The 22,355-nt window shown below is 28.2% G+C and overlaps 4 protein-coding genes across 4 annotated transcripts; all 4 read right to left on the reverse strand.

The window, feature by feature from the left end:
• Nucleotides 1-3,244: 3,244 nt before the first annotated feature.
• Nucleotides 3,245-5,158, reverse strand: LOC145842301 (nuclear RNA export factor 1-like). Its single transcript, XM_082949724.1, has 3 exons — nucleotides 5,124-5,158; nucleotides 4,368-4,838; nucleotides 3,245-4,238 (listed from the first exon to the last, which is right to left on the reverse strand). The coding sequence occupies exons 1-3, from the start codon at nucleotides 5,156-5,158 to the stop codon at nucleotides 3,245-3,247; spliced, it is 1,500 nt and encodes a 499-aa protein (XP_082805850.1).
• A 3,244-nt stretch (nucleotides 5,159-8,402) lies between these two features.
• On the reverse strand, nucleotides 8,403-10,316 carry LOC145842302 (nuclear RNA export factor 1-like). The gene is made up of 3 exons (XM_082949725.1): nucleotides 10,282-10,316; nucleotides 9,526-9,996; nucleotides 8,403-9,396 (listed from the first exon to the last, which is right to left on the reverse strand). Exons 1-3 carry the CDS (start codon nucleotides 10,314-10,316, stop codon nucleotides 8,403-8,405), a joined length of 1,500 nt encoding a protein of 499 aa, XP_082805851.1.
• A 3,244-nt stretch (nucleotides 10,317-13,560) lies between these two features.
• On the reverse strand, nucleotides 13,561-15,474 carry LOC145842303 (nuclear RNA export factor 1-like). Its single transcript, XM_082949727.1, has 3 exons — nucleotides 15,440-15,474; nucleotides 14,684-15,154; nucleotides 13,561-14,554 (listed from the first exon to the last, which is right to left on the reverse strand). Exons 1-3 carry the CDS (start codon nucleotides 15,472-15,474, stop codon nucleotides 13,561-13,563), a joined length of 1,500 nt encoding a protein of 499 aa, XP_082805853.1.
• A 3,245-nt stretch (nucleotides 15,475-18,719) lies between these two features.
• LOC145842304 (nuclear RNA export factor 1-like) lies at nucleotides 18,720-20,633 on the reverse strand. Its single transcript, XM_082949728.1, has 3 exons — nucleotides 20,599-20,633; nucleotides 19,843-20,313; nucleotides 18,720-19,713 (listed from the first exon to the last, which is right to left on the reverse strand). Exons 1-3 carry the CDS (start codon nucleotides 20,631-20,633, stop codon nucleotides 18,720-18,722), a joined length of 1,500 nt encoding a protein of 499 aa, XP_082805854.1.
• Nucleotides 20,634-22,355: the final 1,722 nt, after the last annotated feature.

Consider the following 22,355-nt stretch of genomic DNA (forward strand, 5'->3'; position numbering starts at 1 on the left):
AATGACACAACCGTCATTATCTATATCATTATTATTTTGTGGTCGTCGTTTTCCAAGGCGGTCATAAACTGTTTTCCTTTAAAATAGTTTTTGTTTAACAATTTAAAAGTTTCATTATCAAATCGAAAAAATATACCATTCATGAGGAACGGTCTATAAAGCGTTACAAACAATTTATAAAACCTGAGTTACTGTAGTCTCAAATTTAAATATAAAATAGAATATCATAAGTATAGTATTGAGAAAAACAAACTACTGTTGAATAAATAATTTAAAAACATTGCGATTCAATATTTGTATTCAAGCTAACTTTGTAAATAACCAACTTTCAATTTCATTTTTAAATAACTCAACTTAATTCTATTTAAACTAGTTGTTAATTAAAACCTTTGTTTTCCTAGACGACCCTTGACTTTGTAACATTTCATTTTGTTTTTGTAACGTTTTCTACCACTTTTGTACGATGTAGAACATTTTTCTAATGTCTTAGGTTCGTAACAATCTCCGTGATCAACATGATGTAATGAGATGTTAAGTCTTTCATCATGATCATTGTTTTTTTTATGAGATTCTGAAAAATAGTTTGTTTCGACGTTTAGCTAATTTACATGACTAAAAATATTATAAAAACACATTTACCTAGGTAACTTAAAAACTTATATAACTTAATAACGGTAAGAAAAAACATCTTAATAATTTTATAAGAACACTGTAAACATTACCTCTGCTTTTAGGTGGTTTATATAATTGAATACTTTTCTTTTGAACTGTAATGTTTTTCATTTTTGACAGTAAATCTTCCATATTTGTCATTATTTATTTGCGTTATATGTTACTAAGCTGTTCTGAAAATACGCCACTAGTTAGTTTAAGTACAGTCATCTATTCATTTTTCTAAAATACATATATTAAATAAAAATTAGAGACATGTATCATAAAACCATTTTTGTTGTGCAAAAAAGTAAAACATGTTTCAGCTAATACTTATCAACTACTTTTGTTAGCAACTAATTATATCATAAACGTTAATTAAGTAGCTTTAGGTTTTATCAGAGTAAGATAAAAAGTAAGATCAATTAAGTAAGATCAAAAGTTTAAAATTACATAATTAATTTGTGTTAATGTAATTATAAACTGTTAATAACTGTTAAAAACTGTTAAAATAACGAGTAAATTCAGTTTGAAACTTGCTTTGTTATATTTTAAATCCCACAATACTAACTATAAGTAACAAATATAGTTTTATAATTTTTAAAACAATTGTAGTTATAACATTAAACTTTAAAATTATTTAAGTTAAAAGAAGCATAATTAACTTAAGCTTTTAACACAAACTAAATTTTACATAAATTATTATTTGGTGTGCTGCTATAATTAGACTGAATATCTGATGCAATACTACTCTAAAATACTAATTTACAAGTATGATTTAGTTATAAGTACTAAATTATAATTTAAATGTCCTTTCTCGAGAATTTTCTTAAACCTGTCGTCTCAATAACTATAGGTTTTTATATTTACTTATAAACAACTTTGTCATATTAATCTTACATTATATTATAATTATATTTTTTCTAACTATTTTATCAAAGTCATCAAGTGATATCTATCACTTAATACAATACACTTTTAGCTAGCTTTAATTCTAACCTAATCATAATGTAAACTAAAAACAAACAAAAAGTGCCTTGGTTTGTTAACAAAATTAAACTTGTCTGACTTTTTTTGCTTAACTTTTAATAAACAATGAGTTTTTATAAACTTTCATGTATTATTTTTTTCAAAGGTAAAACTATTTTGTTATTGTACTAGCCAAATCATATCTATTTATTTTTAGATACTAAAGTATAATAAAAACATGGTCAACTTTAGAACTTGAACAAACAATTTTTCATATAAAATAACAATATTAAACTTTAAGACTATTTCAGCTAGTAAAAAACTAATTTACGTAAGCTTCCGTACAAACTAAAACTTACATGTTGTTCTCATGACTGCTAAACTCAAATGAAAAAAAATTGATAAGTTCAACTATTTATACAAAAACTGCGCCAACTAGTGGCAATTGCGTCAGTATTCGAATATGGCCATTTTTTTGTCTGGCACCAGTACTCAGGGTTAAAACAATAAATAATGCAAGTAACTTCTAGCAACGTTCTGACTTTTTTTGCTTAACTTTTAATAAACAATAAGTTTTTATAAATTTTCATGTATTATTTTTTTCAAAGGTAAAACTATTTTTTTATTGTACTAGCCAAATCATATCTATTTATTTTTAGATACTAAAGTATAATAAAAACATGGTCAACTTTAGAACTTGAACAAACAATTTTTTATACAATTAACAATATTGAACGTACGAAAAAAAAAGCGCTCAAATATTTGGTCCTAGGACCTGATGTACGAAAAAACCTTTCGGTTATTGAGTCATACACCAGGATACAGTTTAATGTCATGTCCAGGACAGAATACTAAACTTAACTAACTAAATATAACTATTTAAGCTAGTACAAAACTAATTTGCATAAGCTTTTGCACAAATATCGAAAGCCGTCCTCTAGTTTTTGTTTAATTTTATACATGTCAGTCTTATATTCAATAAAAAACTAAATTTTGCCAAATCTCGGTTCAGTTTATTTTCAAACATGACCAATGGGATTTATCAGTGCAAACACTTTTATTTCTTAAAATATTAGACTGTAGTCTAAATTAAACTATTTATCTATAATAATAATAAACTGAAAGTATCCAAACGAAAGTATGATATTTAAAATGATTGAGTTACAGTAAAGCCTTATGTTTTATATTATATGACCTTGATGTTTTAATGCAAATGAAATAGTTTTGGAGTAGGCAATCTAAGTATTATTTTTATATAAAATAGTTCATTTATTGTAATTTATTTCTATTGTATTAGATATTATTTTATGATAATTAATACTAAACATCAATTTCTTTGCATAAAAAACTCTTCTATCAAAGGTTTTCGCATTCTTTTCTGCGGATATATCAGTGAAAACTTTTATTTTACTTAGACCATTTTTTAGCTTATACTTATTGATAATATAAAAACTTATTTTTTTTTAATTAAAATTTATTAAAATTGTAAAAGAAAACAACAACAAATAAAAGAGCTCAATTAAAAATTTGTTAAAATCAAGGGAAAAAATAACAAGAAAAGAAGCTTTTAGTTAAGATCGATAGTTCGTTTTAGCTTCTTTGTTTTTATTTTGTTAACAGTATTTTAGAATTGATATGCTTCAAGCGGTATGTGGTTGTTTTTGTGCAGTTCCATAAAATTTCTTCCGGCTTTATCATAATCCCACCCGTTGTTGTGCAGACATTCGTGCGAATATTTCTCGTTCATTCCTGAGTCTTTCATGAAAGTTTTCAACATCTCCGTTCGCACGTCACACGGCGGTCGTGGCAACTGGTTGATTGCGGCCACCTTGGTGGCGTTTTCTTTCTTTTCGGCGACCGATTGGTTCCTGATATGGAGCATGTCGCTCAGTATTGTAAATTTAATTTCAGCGGAAATTGCGCAGGATATGCTTCTGGTGAAGGCGCGAACTTTACCACCGGCTTCTTCAAAAGTGCCGCTGATAACGTAACTGATGAACTCACTAGAGCAGAACGTGACATCACAAACAAAGCTGTCCATGATGTGTTTTGATAAGGGTAGCTTGCGCAACGCTTTCACAATTTCCTCTCTCCCAAAGTAATACTTTTTGGAATCGGACTTATTACAACCGACTCTGACTTTCTGTCGGTTGTTTGGTGTGCACTCCTTGCACACTTCCAAGTATTTTTTCATTGTAGAATCTTTATCATTGCTAGAAATTGTCAAGCTAAACTGTGAATCTTTACAGTAAAAGTTGCTTGCATCATCTGAGGTTTTTACTTTGTCAAGGCAACTGAATAAGTTTTTGACATGATTGATGAACACTTCTTTTGCACTATCAGAAAGCAGCATAAAGTTGCTTCCCATAGTTTTTGGTATTTCATACTCTGCAACATCTATTTTAACTGGAGGCTCATAACCTCTGCAGTTAAGTTTGATCAAGTCTGGAAAAAGTTTCCGCCAGTTGCTTATATCATTTACAGTTGCATCTTGACTGCTATCGTATAACTTAAGCTCAATTAAATTCCAATCTCTTAATGCTTTCAAATCTTTTACAATTTTAATGTGATTTTCAGCAACTGAGAGACGGTTAATATTGGGAAACATATCAATGAGGCTGTTTTTGAGAAAGCCAATTGATTTATAACTTAAGTTATTTTTTTCTAAATTTAATGTTGTGATTCTTTTATTTTGATCACTTCCTCTGAACAGCGAATCTAATGTTTTTACAATAATTGTAAAATACTCGCTTCTATGCAATTTAATTCTGATACCTTGCTTCTTCAGAGTTTTGTCAAAGCTGAGACCGCTCAAGTCAAGAACGCCTTGTTCTAAATAGACCCGGCTTTTGATGCACTGCTTAATGCTTTCTAGTTGCTCGTCACGGTAAACATCAGACTTTGCTGTGTACCTAACTACTTTCAGCATATCATCACCGAAACTGCTGGTAAGTTGACGGTTGCAACTCAACAGCGCATCTGCTTTGCCTTTTCCAAGCACATAGAAACTAGCATCACCGTTGAAAACGTGATACTGCCTGTATTCTATGGGAGCATCAATAATTTTACTCATTTTTTCAATCAATTGAGTTTCAACTTCATCTGCGCCTCGAAATACTTTTATTTGGTACCAGGCGTTTTCTACATCAACTTTTGACTTATTGATGTTGTTGAAGTTGTTTTTGATTGCGGCAGGAGATATTTTGATATTTTCTCTCCTGTCAATTTTAAACTTTCTTATTATTGATCCTCTGTTTCGGCTCAACGGGTCACTGTGAAATTTAATACATTAAAGTTTTGTTTTACAAGGTAGTAAAACCTTGTACTCATAACCAAAACCTTGTACTCAAAACAATTGAATTTTTATTCAATATTATATTTTGATAAATGTTTTAGTTATTTTTATTATTAGTCTTAAGAGTTTACGTATAATAAAAAAGTACAAAAACTTAATATTTCAATTATACGAAAAATAAGTTTAAAAAAAACAAACAACAACTTACAATTTCTTTTTGTGAGAGTATAAGTCTCCCTTCATAATGACACAACCGTCATTATCTATATCATTATTATTTTGTGGTCGTCGTTTTCCAAGGCGGTCATAAACTGTTTTCCTTTAAAATAGTTTTTGTTTAACAATTTAAAAGTTTCATTATCAAATCGAAAAAATATACCATTCATGAGGAACGGTCTATAAAGCGTTACAAACAATTTATAAAACCTGAGTTACTGTAGTCTCAAATTTAAATATAAAATAGAATATCATAAGTATAGTATTGAGAAAAACAAACTACTGTTGAATAAATAATTTAAAAACATTGCGATTCAATATTTGTATTCAAGCTAACTTTGTAAATAACCAACTTTCAATTTCATTTTTAAATAACTCAACTTAATTCTATTTAAACTAGTTGTTAATTAAAACCTTTGTTTTCCTAGACGACCCTTGACTTTGTAACATTTCATTTTGTTTTTGTAACGTTTTCTACCACTTTTGTACGATGTAGAACATTTTTCTAATGTCTTAGGTTCGTAACAATCTCCGTGATCAACATGATGTAATGAGATGTTAAGTCTTTCATCATGATCATTGTTTTTTTTATGAGATTCTGAAAAATAGTTTGTTTCGACGTTTAGCTAATTTACATGACTAAAAATATTATAAAAACACATTTACCTAGGTAACTTAAAAACTTATATAACTTAATAACGGTAAGAAAAAACATCTTAATAATTTTATAAGAACACTGTAAACATTACCTCTGCTTTTAGGTGGTTTATATAATTGAATACTTTTCTTTTGAACTGTAATGTTTTTCATTTTTGACAGTAAATCTTCCATATTTGTCATTATTTATTTGCGTTATATGTTACTAAGCTGTTCTGAAAATACGCCACTAGTTAGTTTAAGTACAGTCATCTATTCATTTTTCTAAAATACATATATTAAATAAAAATTAGAGACATGTATCATAAAACCATTTTTGTTGTGCAAAAAAGTAAAACATGTTTCAGCTAATACTTATCAACTACTTTTGTTAGCAACTAATTATATCATAAACGTTAATTAAGTAGCTTTAGGTTTTATCAGAGTAAGATAAAAAGTAAGATCAATTAAGTAAGATCAAAAGTTTAAAATTACATAATTAATTTGTGTTAATGTAATTATAAACTGTTAATAACTGTTAAAAACTGTTAAAATAACGAGTAAATTCAGTTTGAAACTTGCTTTGTTATATTTTAAATTCCACAATACTAACTATAAGTAACAAATATAGTTTTATAATTTTTAAAACAATTGTAGTTATAACATTAAACTTTAAAATTATTTAAGTTAAAAGAAGCATAATTAACTTAAGCTTTTAACACAAACTAAATTTTACATAAATTATTATTTGGTGTGCTGCTATAATTAGACTGAATATCTGATGCAATACTACTCTAAAATACTAATTTACAAGTATGATTTAGTTATAAGTACTAAATTATAATTTAAATGTCCTTTCTCGAGAATTTTCTTAAACCTGTCGTCTCAATAACTATAGGTTTTTATATTTACTTATAAACAACTTTGTCATATTAATCTTACATTATATTATAATTATATTTTTTCTAACTATTTTATCAAAGTCATCAAGTGATATCTATCACTTAATACAATACACTTTTAGCTAGCTTTAATTCTAACCTAATCATAATGTAAACTAAAAACAAACAAAAAGTGCCTTGGTTTGTTAACAAAATTAAACTTGTCTGACTTTTTTTGCTTAACTTTTAATAAACAATGAGTTTTTATAAACTTTCATGTATTATTTTTTTCAAAGGTAAAACTATTTTGTTATTGTACTAGCCAAATCATATCTATTTATTTTTAGATACTAAAGTATAATAAAAACATGGTCAACTTTAGAACTTGAACAAACAATTTTTCATATAAAATAACAATATTAAACTTTAAGACTATTTCAGCTAGTAAAAAACTAATTTACGTAAGCTTCCGTACAAACTAAAACTTACATGTTGTTCTCATGACTGCTAAACTCAAATGAAAAAAAATTGATAAGTTCAACTATTTATACAAAAACTGCGCCAACTAGTGGCAATTGCGTCAGTATTCGAATATGGCCATTTTTTTGTCTGGCACCAGTACTCAGGGTTAAAACAATAAATAATGCAAGTAACTTCTAGCAACGTTCTGACTTTTTTTGCTTAACTTTTAATAAACAATAAGTTTTTATAAATTTTCATGTATTATTTTTTTCAAAGGTAAAACTATTTTTTTATTGTACTAGCCAAATCATATCTATTTATTTTTAGATACTAAAGTATAATAAAAACATGGTCAACTTTAGAACTTGAACAAACAATTTTTTATACAATTAACAATATTGAACGTACGAAAAAAAAAGCGCTCAAATATTTGGTCCTAGGACCTGATGTACGAAAAAACCTTTCGGTTATTGAGTCATACACCAGGATACAGTTTAATGTCATGTCCAGGACAGAATACTAAACTTAACTAACTAAATATAACTATTTAAGCTAGTACAAAACTAATTTGCATAAGCTTTTGCACAAATATCGAAAGCCGTCCTCTAGTTTTTGTTTAATTTTATACATGTCAGTCTTATATTCAATAAAAAACTAAATTTTGCCAAATCTCGGTTCAGTTTATTTTCAAACATGACCAATGGGATTTATCAGTGCAAACACTTTTATTTCTTAAAATATTAGACTGTAGTCTAAATTAAACTATTTATCTATAATAATAATAAACTGAAAGTATCCAAACGAAAGTATGATATTTAAAATGATTGAGTTACAGTAAAGCCTTATGTTTTATATTATATGACCTTGATGTTTTAATGCAAATGAAATAGTTTTGGAGTAGGCAATCTAAGTATTATTTTTATATAAAATAGTTCATTTATTGTAATTTATTTCTATTGTATTAGATATTATTTTATGATAATTAATACTAAACATCAATTTCTTTGCATAAAAAACTCTTCTATCAAAGGTTTTCGCATTCTTTTCTGCGGATATATCAGTGAAAACTTTTATTTTACTTAGACCATTTTTTAGCTTATACTTATTGATAATATAAAAACTTATTTTTTTTTAATTAAAATTTATTAAAATTGTAAAAGAAAACAACAACAAATAAAAGAGCTCAATTAAAAATTTGTTAAAATCAAGGGAAAAAATAACAAGAAAAGAAGCTTTTAGTTAAGATCGATAGTTCGTTTTAGCTTCTTTGTTTTTATTTTGTTAACAGTATTTTAGAATTGATATGCTTCAAGCGGTATGTGGTTGTTTTTGTGCAGTTCCATAAAATTTCTTCCGGCTTTATCATAATCCCACCCGTTGTTGTGCAGACATTCGTGCGAATATTTCTCGTTCATTCCTGAGTCTTTCATGAAAGTTTTCAACATCTCCGTTCGCACGTCACACGGCGGTCGTGGCAACTGGTTGATTGCGGCCACCTTGGTGGCGTTTTCTTTCTTTTCGGCGACCGATTGGTTCCTGATATGGAGCATGTCGCTCAGTATTGTAAATTTAATTTCAGCGGAAATTGCGCAGGATATGCTTCTGGTGAAGGCGCGAACTTTACCACCGGCTTCTTCAAAAGTGCCGCTGATAACGTAACTGATGAACTCACTAGAGCAGAACGTGACATCACAAACAAAGCTGTCCATGATGTGTTTTGATAAGGGTAGCTTGCGCAACGCTTTCACAATTTCCTCTCTCCCAAAGTAATACTTTTTGGAATCGGACTTATTACAACCGACTCTGACTTTCTGTCGGTTGTTTGGTGTGCACTCCTTGCACACTTCCAAGTATTTTTTCATTGTAGAATCTTTATCATTGCTAGAAATTGTCAAGCTAAACTGTGAATCTTTACAGTAAAAGTTGCTTGCATCATCTGAGGTTTTTACTTTGTCAAGGCAACTGAATAAGTTTTTGACATGATTGATGAACACTTCTTTTGCACTATCAGAAAGCAGCATAAAGTTGCTTCCCATAGTTTTTGGTATTTCATACTCTGCAACATCTATTTTAACTGGAGGCTCATAACCTCTGCAGTTAAGTTTGATCAAGTCTGGAAAAAGTTTCCGCCAGTTGCTTATATCATTTACAGTTGCATCTTGACTGCTATCGTATAACTTAAGCTCAATTAAATTCCAATCTCTTAATGCTTTCAAATCTTTTACAATTTTAATGTGATTTTCAGCAACTGAGAGACGGTTAATATTGGGAAACATATCAATGAGGCTGTTTTTGAGAAAGCCAATTGATTTATAACTTAAGTTATTTTTTTCTAAATTTAATGTTGTGATTCTTTTATTTTGATCACTTCCTCTGAACAGCGAATCTAATGTTTTTACAATAATTGTAAAATACTCGCTTCTATGCAATTTAATTCTGATACCTTGCTTCTTCAGAGTTTTGTCAAAGCTGAGACCGCTCAAGTCAAGAACGCCTTGTTCTAAATAGACCCGGCTTTTGATGCACTGCTTAATGCTTTCTAGTTGCTCGTCACGGTAAACATCAGACTTTGCTGTGTACCTAACTACTTTCAGCATATCATCACCGAAACTGCTGGTAAGTTGACGGTTGCAACTCAACAGCGCATCTGCTTTGCCTTTTCCAAGCACATAGAAACTAGCATCACCGTTGAAAACGTGATACTGCCTGTATTCTATGGGAGCATCAATAATTTTACTCATTTTTTCAATCAATTGAGTTTCAACTTCATCTGCGCCTCGAAATACTTTTATTTGGTACCAGGCGTTTTCTACATCAACTTTTGACTTATTGATGTTGTTGAAGTTGTTTTTGATTGCGGCAGGAGATATTTTGATATTTTCTCTCCTGTCAATTTTAAACTTTCTTATTATTGATCCTCTGTTTCGGCTCAACGGGTCACTGTGAAATTTAATACATTAAAGTTTTGTTTTACAAGGTAGTAAAACCTTGTACTCATAACCAAAACCTTGTACTCAAAACAATTGAATTTTTATTCAATATTATATTTTGATAAATGTTTTAGTTATTTTTATTATTAGTCTTAAGAGTTTACGTATAATAAAAAAGTACAAAAACTTAATATTTCAATTATACGAAAAATAAGTTTAAAAAAAACAAACAACAACTTACAATTTCTTTTTGTGAGCGTATAAGTCTCCCTTCATAATGACACAACCGTCATTATCTATATCATTATTATTTTGTGGTCGTCGTTTTCCAAGGCGGTCATAAACTGTTTTCCTTTAAAATAGTTTTTGTTTAACAATTTAAAAGTTTCATTATCAAATCGAAAAAATATACCATTCATGAGGAACGGTCTATAAAGCGTTACAAACAATTTATAAAACCTGAGTTACTGTAGTCTCAAATTTAAATATAAAATAGAATATCATAAGTATAGTATTGAGAAAAACAAACTACTGTTGAATAAATAATTTAAAAACATTGCGATTCAATATTTGTATTCAAGCTAACTTTGTAAATAACCAACTTTCAATTTCATTTTTAAATAACTCAACTTAATTCTATTTAAACTAGTTGTTAATTAAAACCTTTGTTTTCCTAGACGACCCTTGACTTTGTAACATTTCATTTTGTTTTTGTAACGTTTTCTACCACTTTTGTACGATGTAGAACATTTTTCTAATGTCTTAGGTTCGTAACAATCTCCGTGATCAACATGATGTAATGAGATGTTAAGTCTTTCATCATGATCATTGTTTTTTTTATGAGATTCTGAAAAATAGTTTGTTTCGACGTTTAGCTAATTTACATGACTAAAAATATTATAAAAACACATTTACCTAGGTAACTTAAAAACTTATATAACTTAATAACGGTAAGAAAAAACATCTTAATAATTTTATAAGAACACTGTAAACATTACCTCTGCTTTTAGGTGGTTTATATAATTGAATACTTTTCTTTTGAACTGTAATGTTTTTCATTTTTGACAGTAAATCTTCCATATTTGTCATTATTTATTTGCGTTATATGTTACTAAGCTGTTCTGAAAATACGCCACTAGTTAGTTTAAGTACAGTCATCTATTCATTTTTCTAAAATACATATATTAAATAAAAATTAGAGACATGTATCATAAAACCATTTTTGTTGTGCAAAAAAGTAAAACATGTTTCAGCTAATACTTATCAACTACTTTTGTTAGCAACTAATTATATCATAAACGTTAATTAAGTAGCTTTAGGTTTTATCAGAGTAAGATAAAAAGTAAGATCAATTAAGTAAGATCAAAAGTTTAAAATTACATAATTAATTTGTGTTAATGTAATTATAAACTGTTAATAACTGTTAAAAACTGTTAAAATAACGAGTAAATTCAGTTTGAAACTTGCTTTGTTATATTTTAAATCCCACAATACTAACTATAAGTAACAAATATAGTTTTATAATTTTTAAAACAATTGTAGTTATAACATTAAACTTTAAAATTATTTAAGTTAAAAGAAGCATAATTAACTTAAGCTTTTAACACAAACTAAATTTTACATAAATTATTATTTGGTGTGCTGCTATAATTAGACTGAATATCTGATGCAATACTACTCTAAAATACTAATTTACAAGTATGATTTAGTTATAAGTACTAAATTATAATTTAAATGTCCTTTCTCGAGAATTTTCTTAAACCTGTCGTCTCAATAACTATAGGTTTTTATATTTACTTATAAACAACTTTGTCATATTAATCTTACATTATATTATAATTATATTTTTTCTAACTATTTTATCAAAGTCATCAAGTGATATCTATCACTTAATACAATACACTTTTAGCTAGCTTTAATTCTAACCTAATCATAATGTAAACTAAAAACAAACAAAAAGTGCCTTGGTTTGTTAACAAAATTAAACTTGTCTGACTTTTTTTGCTTAACTTTTAATAAACAATGAGTTTTTATAAACTTTCATGTATTATTTTTTTCAAAGGTAAAACTATTTTGTTATTGTACTAGCCAAATCATATCTATTTATTTTTAGATACTAAAGTATAATAAAAACATGGTCAACTTTAGAACTTGAACAAACAATTTTTCATATAAAATAACAATATTAAACTTTAAGACTATTTCAGCTAGTAAAAAACTAATTTACGTAAGCTTCCGTACAAACTAAAACTTACATGTTGTTCTCATGACTGCTAAACTCAAATGAAAAAAAATTGATAAGTTCAACTATTTATACAAAAACTGCGCCAACTAGTGGCAATTGCGTCAGTATTCGAATATGGCCATTTTTTTGTCTGGCACCAGTACTCAGGGTTAAAACAATAAATAATGCAAGTAACTTCTAGCAACGTTCTGACTTTTTTTGCTTAACTTTTAATAAACAATAAGTTTTTATAAATTTTCATGTATTATTTTTTTCAAAGGTAAAACTATTTTTTTATTGTACTAGCCAAATCATATCTATTTATTTTTAGATACTAAAGTATAATAAAAACATGGTCAACTTTAGAACTTGAACAAACAATTTTTTATACAATTAACAATATTGAACGTACGAAAAAAAAAGCGCTCAAATATTTGGTCCTAGGACCTGATGTACGAAAAAACCTTTCGGTTATTGAGTCATACACCAGGATACAGTTTAATGTCATGTCCAGGACAGAATACTAAACTTAACTAACTAAATATAACTATTTAAGCTAGTACAAAACTAATTTGCATAAGCTTTTGCACAAATATCGAAAGCCGTCCTCTAGTTTTTGTTTAATTTTATACATGTCAGTCTTATATTCAATAAAAAACTAAATTTTGCCAAATCTCGGTTCAGTTTATTTTCAAACATGACCAATGGGATTTATCAGTGCAAACACTTTTATTTCTTAAAATATTAGACTGTAGTCTAAATTAAACTATTTATCTATAATAATAATAAACTGAAAGTATCCAAACGAAAGTATGATATTTAAAATGATTGAGTTACAGTAAAGCCTTATGTTTTATATTATATGACCTTGATGTTTTAATGCAAATGAAATAGTTTTGGAGTAGGCAATCTAAGTATTATTTTTATATAAAATAGTTCATTTATTGTAATTTATTTCTATTGTATTAGATATTATTTTATGATAATTAATACTAAACATCAATTTCTTTGCATAAAAAACTCTTCTATCAAAGGTTTTCGCATTCTTTTCTGCGGATATATCAGTGAAAACTTTTATTTTACTTAGACCATTTTTTAGCTTATACTTATTGATAATATAAAAACTTATTTTTTTTTAATTAAAATTTATTAAAATTGTAAAAGAAAACAACAACAAATAAAAGAGCTCAATTAAAAATTTGTTAAAATCAAGGGAAAAAATAACAAGAAAAGAAGCTTTTAGTTAAGATCGATAGTTCGTTTTAGCTTCTTTGTTTTTATTTTGTTAACAGTATTTTAGAATTGATATGCTTCAAGCGGTATGTGGTTGTTTTTGTGCAGTTCCATAAAATTTCTTCCGGCTTTATCATAATCCCACCCGTTGTTGTGCAGACATTCGTGCGAATATTTCTCGTTCATTCCTGAGTCTTTCATGAAAGTTTTCAACATCTCCGTTCGCACGTCACACGGCGGTCGTGGCAACTGGTTGATTGCGGCCACCTTGGTGGCGTTTTCTTTCTTTTCGGCGACCGATTGGTTCCTGATATGGAGCATGTCGCTCAGTATTGTAAATTTAATTTCAGCGGAAATTGCGCAGGATATGCTTCTGGTGAAGGCGCGAACTTTACCACCGGCTTCTTCAAAAGTGCCGCTGATAACGTAACTGATGAACTCACTAGAGCAGAACGTGACATCACAAACAAAGCTGTCCATGATGTGTTTTGATAAGGGTAGCTTGCGCAACGCTTTCACAATTTCCTCTCTCCCAAAGTAATACTTTTTGGAATCGGACTTATTACAACCGACTCTGACTTTCTGTCGGTTGTTTGGTGTGCACTCCTTGCACACTTCCAAGTATTTTTTCATTGTAGAATCTTTATCATTGCTAGAAATTGTCAAGCTAAACTGTGAATCTTTACAGTAAAAGTTGCTTGCATCATCTGAGGTTTTTACTTTGTCAAGGCAACTGAATAAGTTTTTGACATGATTGATGAACACTTCTTTTGCACTATCAGAAAGCAGCATAAAGTTGCTTCCCATAGTTTTTGGTATTTCATACTCTGCAACATCTATTTTAACTGGAGGCTCATAACCTCTGCAGTTAAGTTTGATCAAGTCTGGAAAAAGTTTCCGCCAGTTGCTTATATCATTTACAGTTGCATCTTGACTGCTATCGTATAACTTAAGCTCAATTAAATTCCAATCTCTTAATGCTTTCAAATCTTTTACAATTTTAATGTGATTTTCAGCAACTGAGAGACGGTTAATATTGGGAAACATATCAATGAGGCTGTTTTTGAGAAAGCCAATTGATTTATAACTTAAGTTATTTTTTTCTAAATTTAATGTTGTGATTCTTTTATTTTGATCACTTCCTCTGAACAGCGAATCTAATGTTTTTACAATAATTGTAAAATACTCGCTTCTATGCAATTTAATTCTGATACCTTGCTTCTTCAGAGTTTTGTCAAAGCTGAGACCGCTCAAGTCAAGAACGCCTTGTTCTAAATAGACCCGGCTTTTGATGCACTGCTTAATGCTTTCTAGTTGCTCGTCACGGTAAACATCAGACTTTGCTGTGTACCTAACTACTTTCAGCATATCATCACCGAAACTGCTGGTAAGTTGACGGTTGCAACTCAACAGCGCATCTGCTTTGCCTTTTCCAAGCACATAGAAACTAGCATCACCGTTGAAAACGTGATACTGCCTGTATTCTATGGGAGCATCAATAATTTTACTCATTTTTTCAATCAATTGAGTTTCAACTTCATCTGCGCCTCGAAATACTTTTATTTGGTACCAGGCGTTTTCTACATCAACTTTTGACTTATTGATGTTGTTGAAGTTGTTTTTGATTGCGGCAGGAGATATTTTGATATTTTCTCTCCTGTCAATTTTAAACTTTCTTATTATTGATCCTCTGTTTCGGCTCAACGGGTCACTGTGAAATTTAATACATTAAAGTTTTGTTTTACAAGGTAGTAAAACCTTGTACTCATAACCAAAACCTTGTACTCAAAACAATTGAATTTTTATTCAATATTATATTTTGATAAATGTTTTAGTTATTTTTATTATTAGTCTTAAGAGTTTACGTATAATAAAAAAGTACAAAAACTTAATATTTCAATTATACGAAAAATAAGTTTAAAAAAAACAAACAACAACTTACAATTTCTTTTTGTGAGCGTATAAGTCTCCCTTCATAATGACACAACCGTCATTATCTATATCATTATTATTTTGTGGTCGTCGTTTTCCAAGGCGGTCATAAACTGTTTTCCTTTAAAATAGTTTTTGTTTAACAATTTAAAAGTTTCATTATCAAATCGAAAAAATATACCATTCATGAGGAACGGTCTATAAAGCGTTACAAACAATTTATAAAACCTGAGTTACTGTAGTCTCAAATTTAAATATAAAATAGAATATCATAAGTATAGTATTGAGAAAAACAAACTACTGTTGAATAAATAATTTAAAAACATTGCGATTCAATATTTGTATTCAAGCTAACTTTGTAAATAACCAACTTTCAATTTCATTTTTAAATAACTCAACTTAATTCTATTTAAACTAGTTGTTAATTAAAACCTTTGTTTTCCTAGACGACCCTTGACTTTGTAACATTTCATTTTGTTTTTGTAACGTTTTCTACCACTTTTGTACGATGTAGAACATTTTTCTAATGTCTTAGGTTCGTAACAATCTCCGTGATCAACATGATGTAATGAGATGTTAAGTCTTTCATCATGATCATTGTTTTTTTTATGAGATTCTGAAAAATAGTTTGTTTCGACGTTTAGCTAATTTACATGACTAAAAATATTATAAAAACACATTTACCTAGGTAACTTAAAAACTTATATAACTTAATAACGGTAAGAAAAAACATCTTAATAATTTTATAAGAACACTGTAAACATTACCTCTGCTTTTAGGTGGTTTATATAATTGAATACTTTTCTTTTGAACTGTAATGTTTTTCATTTTTGACAGTAAATCTTCCATATTTGTCATTATTTATTTGCGTTATATGTTACTAAGCTGTTCTGAAAATACGCCACTAGTTAGTTTAAGTACAGTCATCTATTCATTTTTCTAAAATACATATATTAAATAAAAATTAGAGACATGTATCATAAAACCATTTTTGTTGTGCAAAAAAGTAAAACATGTTTCAGCTAATACTTATCAACTACTTTTGTTAGCAACTAATTATATCATAAACGTTAATTAAGTAGCTTTAGGTTTTATCAGAGTAAGATAAAAAGTAAGATCAATTAAGTAAGATCAAAAGTTTAAAATTACATAATTAATTTGTGTTAATGTAATTATAAACTGTTAATAACTGTTAAAAACTGTTAAAATAACGAGTAAATTCAGTTTGAAACTTGCTTTGTTATATTTTAAATTCCACAATACTAACTATAAGTAACAAATATAGTTTTATAATTTTTAAAACAATTGTAGTTATAACATTAAACTTTAAAATTATTTAAGTTAAAAGAAGCATAATTAACTTAAGCTTTTAACACAAACTAAATTTTACATAAATTATTATTTGGTGTGCTGCTATAATTAGACTGAATATCTGATGCAATACTACTCTAAAATACTAATTTACAAGTATGATTTAGTTATAAGTACTAAATTATAATTTAAATGTCCTTTCTCGAGAATTTTCTTAAACCTGTCGTCTCAATAACTATAGGTTTTTATATTTACTTATAAACAACTTTGTCATATTAATCTTACATTATATTATAATTATATTTTTTCTAACTATTTTATCAAAGTCATCAAGTGATATCTATCACTTAATACAATACACTTTTAGCTAGCTTTAATTCTAACCTAATCATAATGTAAACTAAAAACAAACAAAAAGTGCCTTGGTTTGTTAACAAAATTAAACTTGTCTGACTTTTTTTGCTTAACTTTTAATAAACAATGAGTTTTTATAAACTTTCATGTATTATTTTTTTCAAAGGTAAAACTATTTTGTTATTGTACTAGCCAAATCATATCTATTTATTTTTAGATACTAAAGTATAATAAAAACATGGTCAACTTTAGAACTTGAACAAACAATTTTTCATATAAAATAACAATATTAAACTTTTTAGACTATTTCAGCTAGTAAAAAACTAATTTACGTAAGCTTCCGTACAAACTAAAACTTACATGTTGTTCTCATGACTGCTAAACTCAAATGAAAAAAAATTGATAAGTTCAACTATTTATACAAAAACTGCGCCAACTAGTGGCAATTGCGTCAGTATTCGAATATGGCCATTTTTTTGTCTGGCACCAGTACTCAGGGTTAAAACAATAAATAATGCAAGTAACTTCTAGCAACGTTCTGACTTTTTTTGCTTAACTTTTAATAAACAATAAGTTTTTATAAATTTTCATGTATTATTTTTTTCAAAGGTAAAACTATTTTTTTATTGTACTAGCCAAATCATATCTATTTATTTTTAGATACTAAAGTATAATAAAAACATGGTCAACTTTAGAACTTGAACAAACAATTTTTTATACAATTAACAATATTGAACGTACGAAAAAAAAAGCGCTCAAATATTTGGTCCTAGGACCTGATGTACGAAAAAACCTTTCGGTTATTGAGTCATACACCAGGATACAGTTTAATGTCATGTCCAGGACAGAATACTAAACTTAACTAACTAAATATAACTATTTAAGCTAGTACAAAACTAATTTGCATAAGCTTTTGCACAAATATCGAAAGCCGTCCTCTAGTTTTTGTTTAATTTTATACATGTCAGTCTTATATTCAATAAAAAACTAAATTTTGCCAAATCTCGGTTCAGTTTATTTTCAAACATGACCAATGGGATTTATCAGTGCAAACACTTTTATTTCTTAAAATATTAGACTGTAGTCTAAATTAAACTATTTATCTATAATAATAATAAACTGAAAGTATCCAAACGAAAGTATGATATTTAAAATGATTGAGTTACAGTAAAGCCTTATGTTTTATATTATATGACCTTGATGTTTTAATGCAAATGAAATAGTTTTGGAGTAGGCAATCTAAGTATTATTTTTATATAAAATAGTTCATTTATTGTAATTTATTTCTATTGTATTAGATATTATTTTATGATAATTAATACTAAACATCAATTTCTTTGCATAAAAAACTCTTCTATCAAAGGTTTTCGCATTCTTTTCTGCGGATATATCAGTGAAAACTTTTATTTTACTTAGACCATTTTTTAGCTTATACTTATTGATAATATAAAAACTTATTTTTTTTTAATTAAAATTTATTAAAATTGTAAAAGAAAACAACAACAAATAAAAGAGCTCAATTAAAAATTTGTTAAAATCAAGGGAAAAAATAACAAGAAAAGAAGCTTTTAGTTAAGATCGATAGTTCGTTTTAGCTTCTTTGTTTTTATTTTGTTAACAGTATTTTAGAATTGATATGCTTCAAGCGGTATGTGGTTGTTTTTGTGCAGTTCCATAAAATTTCTTCCGGCTTTATCATAATCCCACCCGTTGTTGTGCAGACATTCGTGCGAATATTTCTCGTTCATTCCTGAGTCTTTCATGAAAGTTTTCAACATCTCCGTTCGCACGTCACACGGCGGTCGTGGCAACTGGTTGATTGCGGCCACCTTGGTGGCGTTTTCTTTCTTTTCGGCGACCGATTGGTTCCTGATATGGAGCATGTCGCTCAGTATTGTAAATTTAATTTCAGCGGAAATTGCGCAGGATATGCTTCTGGTGAAGGCGCGAACTTTACCACCGGCTTCTTCAAAAGTGCCGCTGATAACGTAACTGATGAACTCACTAGAGCAGAACGTGACATCACAAACAAAGCTGTCCATGATGTGTTTTGATAAGGGTAGCTTGCGCAACGCTTTCACAATTTCCTCTCTCCCAAAGTAATACTTTTTGGAATCGGACTTATTACAACCGACTCTGACTTTCTGTCGGTTGTTTGGTGTGCACTCCTTGCACACTTCCAAGTATTTTTTCATTGTAGAATCTTTATCATTGCTAGAAATTGTCAAGCTAAACTGTGAATCTTTACAGTAAAAGTTGCTTGCATCATCTGAGGTTTTTACTTTGTCAAGGCAACTGAATAAGTTTTTGACATGATTGATGAACACTTCTTTTGCACTATCAGAAAGCAGCATAAAGTTGCTTCCCATAGTTTTTGGTATTTCATACTCTGCAACATCTATTTTAACTGGAGGCTCATAATCTCTGCAGTTAAGTTTGATCAAGTCTGGAAAAAGTTTCCGCCAGTTGCTTATATCATTTACAGTTGCATCTTGACTGCTATCGTATAACTTAAGCTCAATTAAATTCCAATCTCTTAATGCTTTCAAATCTTTTACAATTTTAATGTGATTTTCAGCAACTGAGAGACGGTTAATATTGGGAAACATATCAATGAGGCTGTTTTTGAGAAAGCCAATTGATTTATAACTTAAGTTATTTTTTTCTAAATTTAATGTTGTGATTCTTTTATTTTGATCACTTCCTCTGAACAGCGAATCTAATGTTTTTACAATAATTGTAAAATACTCGCTTCTATGCAATTTAATTCTGATACCTTGCTTCTTCAGAGTTTTGTCAAAGCTGAGACCGCTCAAGTCAAGAACGCCTTGTTCTAAATAGACCCGGCTTTTGATGCACTGCTTAATGCTTTCTAGTTGCTCGTCACGGTAAACATCAGACTTTGCTGTGTACCTAACTACTTTCAGCATATCATCACCGAAACTGCTGGTAAGTTGACGGTTGCAACTCAACAGCGCATCTGCTTTGCCTTTTCCAAGCACATAGAAACTAGCATCACCGTTGAAAACGTGATACTGCCTGTATTCTATGGGAGCATCAATAATTTTACTCATTTTTTCAATCAATTGAGTTTCAACTTCATCTGCGCCTCGAAATACTTTTATTTGGTACCAGGCGTTTTCTACATCAACTTTTGACTTATTGATGTTGTTGAAGTTGTTTTTGATTGCGGCAGGAGATATTTTGATATTTTCTCTCCTGTCAATTTTAAACTTTCTTATTATTGATCCTCTGTTTCGGCTCAACGGGTCACTGTGAAATTTAATACATTAAAGTTTTGTTTTACAAGGTAGTAAAACCTTGTACTCATAACCAAAACCTTGTACTCAAAACAATTGAATTTTTATTCAATATTATATTTTGATAAATGTTTTAGTTATTTTTATTATTAGTCTTAAGAGTTTACGTATAATAAAAAAGTACAAAAACTTAATATTTCAATTATACGAAAAATAAGTTTAAAAAAAACAAACAACAACTTACAATTTCTTTTTGTGAGCGTATAAGTCTCCCTTCATAATGACACAACCGTCATTATCTATATCATTATTATTTTGTGGTCGTCGTTTTCCAAGGCGGTCATAAACTGTTTTCCTTTAAAATAGTTTTTGTTTAACAATTTAAAAGTTTCATTATCAAATCGAAAAAATATACCATTCATGAGGAACGGTCTATAAAGCGTTACAAACAATTTATAAAACCTGAGTTACTGTAGTCTCAAATTTAAATATAAAATAGAATATCATAAGTATAGTATTGAGAAAAACAAACTACTGTTGAATAAATAATTTAAAAACATTGCGATTCAATATTTGTATTCAAGCTAACTTTGTAAATAACCAACTTTCAATTTCATTTTTAAATAACTCAACTTAATTCTATTTAAACTAGTTGTTAATTAAAACCTTTGTTTTCCTAGACGACCCTTGACTTTGTAACATTTCATTTTGTTTTTGTAACGTTTTCTACCACTTTTGTACGATGTAGAACATTTTTCTAATGTCTTAGGTTCGTAACAATCTCCGTGATCAACATGATGTAATGAGATGTTAAGTCTTTCATCATGATCATTGTTTTTTTTATGAGATTCTGAAAAATAGTTTGTTTCGACGTTTAGCTAATTTACATGACTAAAAATATTATAAAAACACATTTACCTAGGTAACTTAAAAACTTATATAACTTAATAACGGTAAGAAAAAACATCTTAATAATTTTATAAGAACACTGTAAACATTACCTCTGCTTTTAGGTGGTTTATATAATTGAATACTTTTCTTTTGAACTGTAATGTTTTTCATTTTTGACAGTAAATCTTCCATATTTGTCATTATTTATTTGCGTTATATGTTACTAAGCTGTTCTGAAAATACGCCACTAGTTAGTTTAAGTACAGTCATCTATTCATTTTTCTAAAATACATATATTAAATAAAAATTAGAGACATGTATCATAAAACCATTTTTGTTGTGCAAAAAAGTAAAACATGTTTCAGCTAATACTTATCAACTACTTTTGTTAGCAACTAATTATATCATAAACGTTAATTAAGTAGCTTTAGGTTTTATCAGAGTAAGATAAAAAGTAAGATCAATTAAGTAAGATCAAAAGTTTAAAATTACATAATTAATTTGTGTTAATGTAATTATAAACTGTTAATAACTGTTAAAAACTGTTAAAATAACGAGTAAATTCAGTTTGAAACTTGCTTTGTTATATTTTAAATCCCACAATACTAACTATAAGTAACAAATATAGTTTTATAATTTTTAAAACAATTGTAGTTATAACATTAAACTTTAAAATTATTTAAGTTAAAAGAAGCATAATTAACTTAAGCTTTTAACACAAACTAAATTTTACATAAATTATTATTTGGTGTGCTGCTATAATTAGACTGAATATCTGATGCAATACTACTCTAAAATACTAATTTACAAGTATGATTTAGTTATAAGTACTAAATTATAATTTAAATGTCCTTTCTCGAGAATTTTCTTAAACCTGTCGTCTCAATAACTATAGGTTTTTATATTTACTTATAAACAACTTTGTCATATTAATCTTACATTATATTATAATTATATTTTTTCTAACTATTTTATCAAAGTCATCAAGTGATATCTATCACTTAATACAATACACTTTTAGCTAGCTTTAATTCTAACCTAATCATAATGTAAACTAAAAACAAACAAAAAGTGCCTTGGTTTGTTAACAAAATTAAACTTGTCTGACTT

Source organism: Thalia democratica, chromosome 8, assembly GCF_965202585.1.
Source record: "Thalia democratica chromosome 8, ktThaDemo2.hap1.1, whole genome shotgun sequence".
NCBI classification, from domain to species: Eukaryota; Metazoa; Chordata; class Thaliacea; order Salpida; family Salpidae; genus Thalia; species Thalia democratica.

Bases quoted from the DNA above. Each gene is read 5' to 3' on its own strand.
- LOC145842301 (XM_082949724.1), bottom strand. From the start codon at position 5,158: ATGAAGGGAGACTTATACTCTCACAAAAAGAAATT. The intron at 4,839-5,123 runs GTAAGTTGTTGT...TAAAATTGACAG, and splicing joins TACTCTCACAAAAAGAAATT to GAGAGAAAATATCAAAATAT. The intron at 4,239-4,367 runs GTATTTTACAAT...TCTCAAAAACAG, and splicing joins ATTAAATTGCATAGAAGCGA to CCTCATTGATATGTTTCCCA.
- LOC145842302 (XM_082949725.1), bottom strand. From the start codon at position 10,316: ATGAAGGGAGACTTATACGCTCACAAAAAGAAATT. The intron at 9,997-10,281 runs GTAAGTTGTTGT...TAAAATTGACAG, and splicing joins TACGCTCACAAAAAGAAATT to GAGAGAAAATATCAAAATAT. The intron at 9,397-9,525 runs GTATTTTACAAT...TCTCAAAAACAG, and splicing joins ATTAAATTGCATAGAAGCGA to CCTCATTGATATGTTTCCCA.
- LOC145842303 (XM_082949727.1), bottom strand. From the start codon at position 15,474: ATGAAGGGAGACTTATACGCTCACAAAAAGAAATT. The intron at 15,155-15,439 runs GTAAGTTGTTGT...TAAAATTGACAG, and splicing joins TACGCTCACAAAAAGAAATT to GAGAGAAAATATCAAAATAT. The intron at 14,555-14,683 runs GTATTTTACAAT...TCTCAAAAACAG, and splicing joins ATTAAATTGCATAGAAGCGA to CCTCATTGATATGTTTCCCA.
- LOC145842304 (XM_082949728.1), bottom strand. From the start codon at position 20,633: ATGAAGGGAGACTTATACGCTCACAAAAAGAAATT. The intron at 20,314-20,598 runs GTAAGTTGTTGT...TAAAATTGACAG, and splicing joins TACGCTCACAAAAAGAAATT to GAGAGAAAATATCAAAATAT. The intron at 19,714-19,842 runs GTATTTTACAAT...TCTCAAAAACAG, and splicing joins ATTAAATTGCATAGAAGCGA to CCTCATTGATATGTTTCCCA.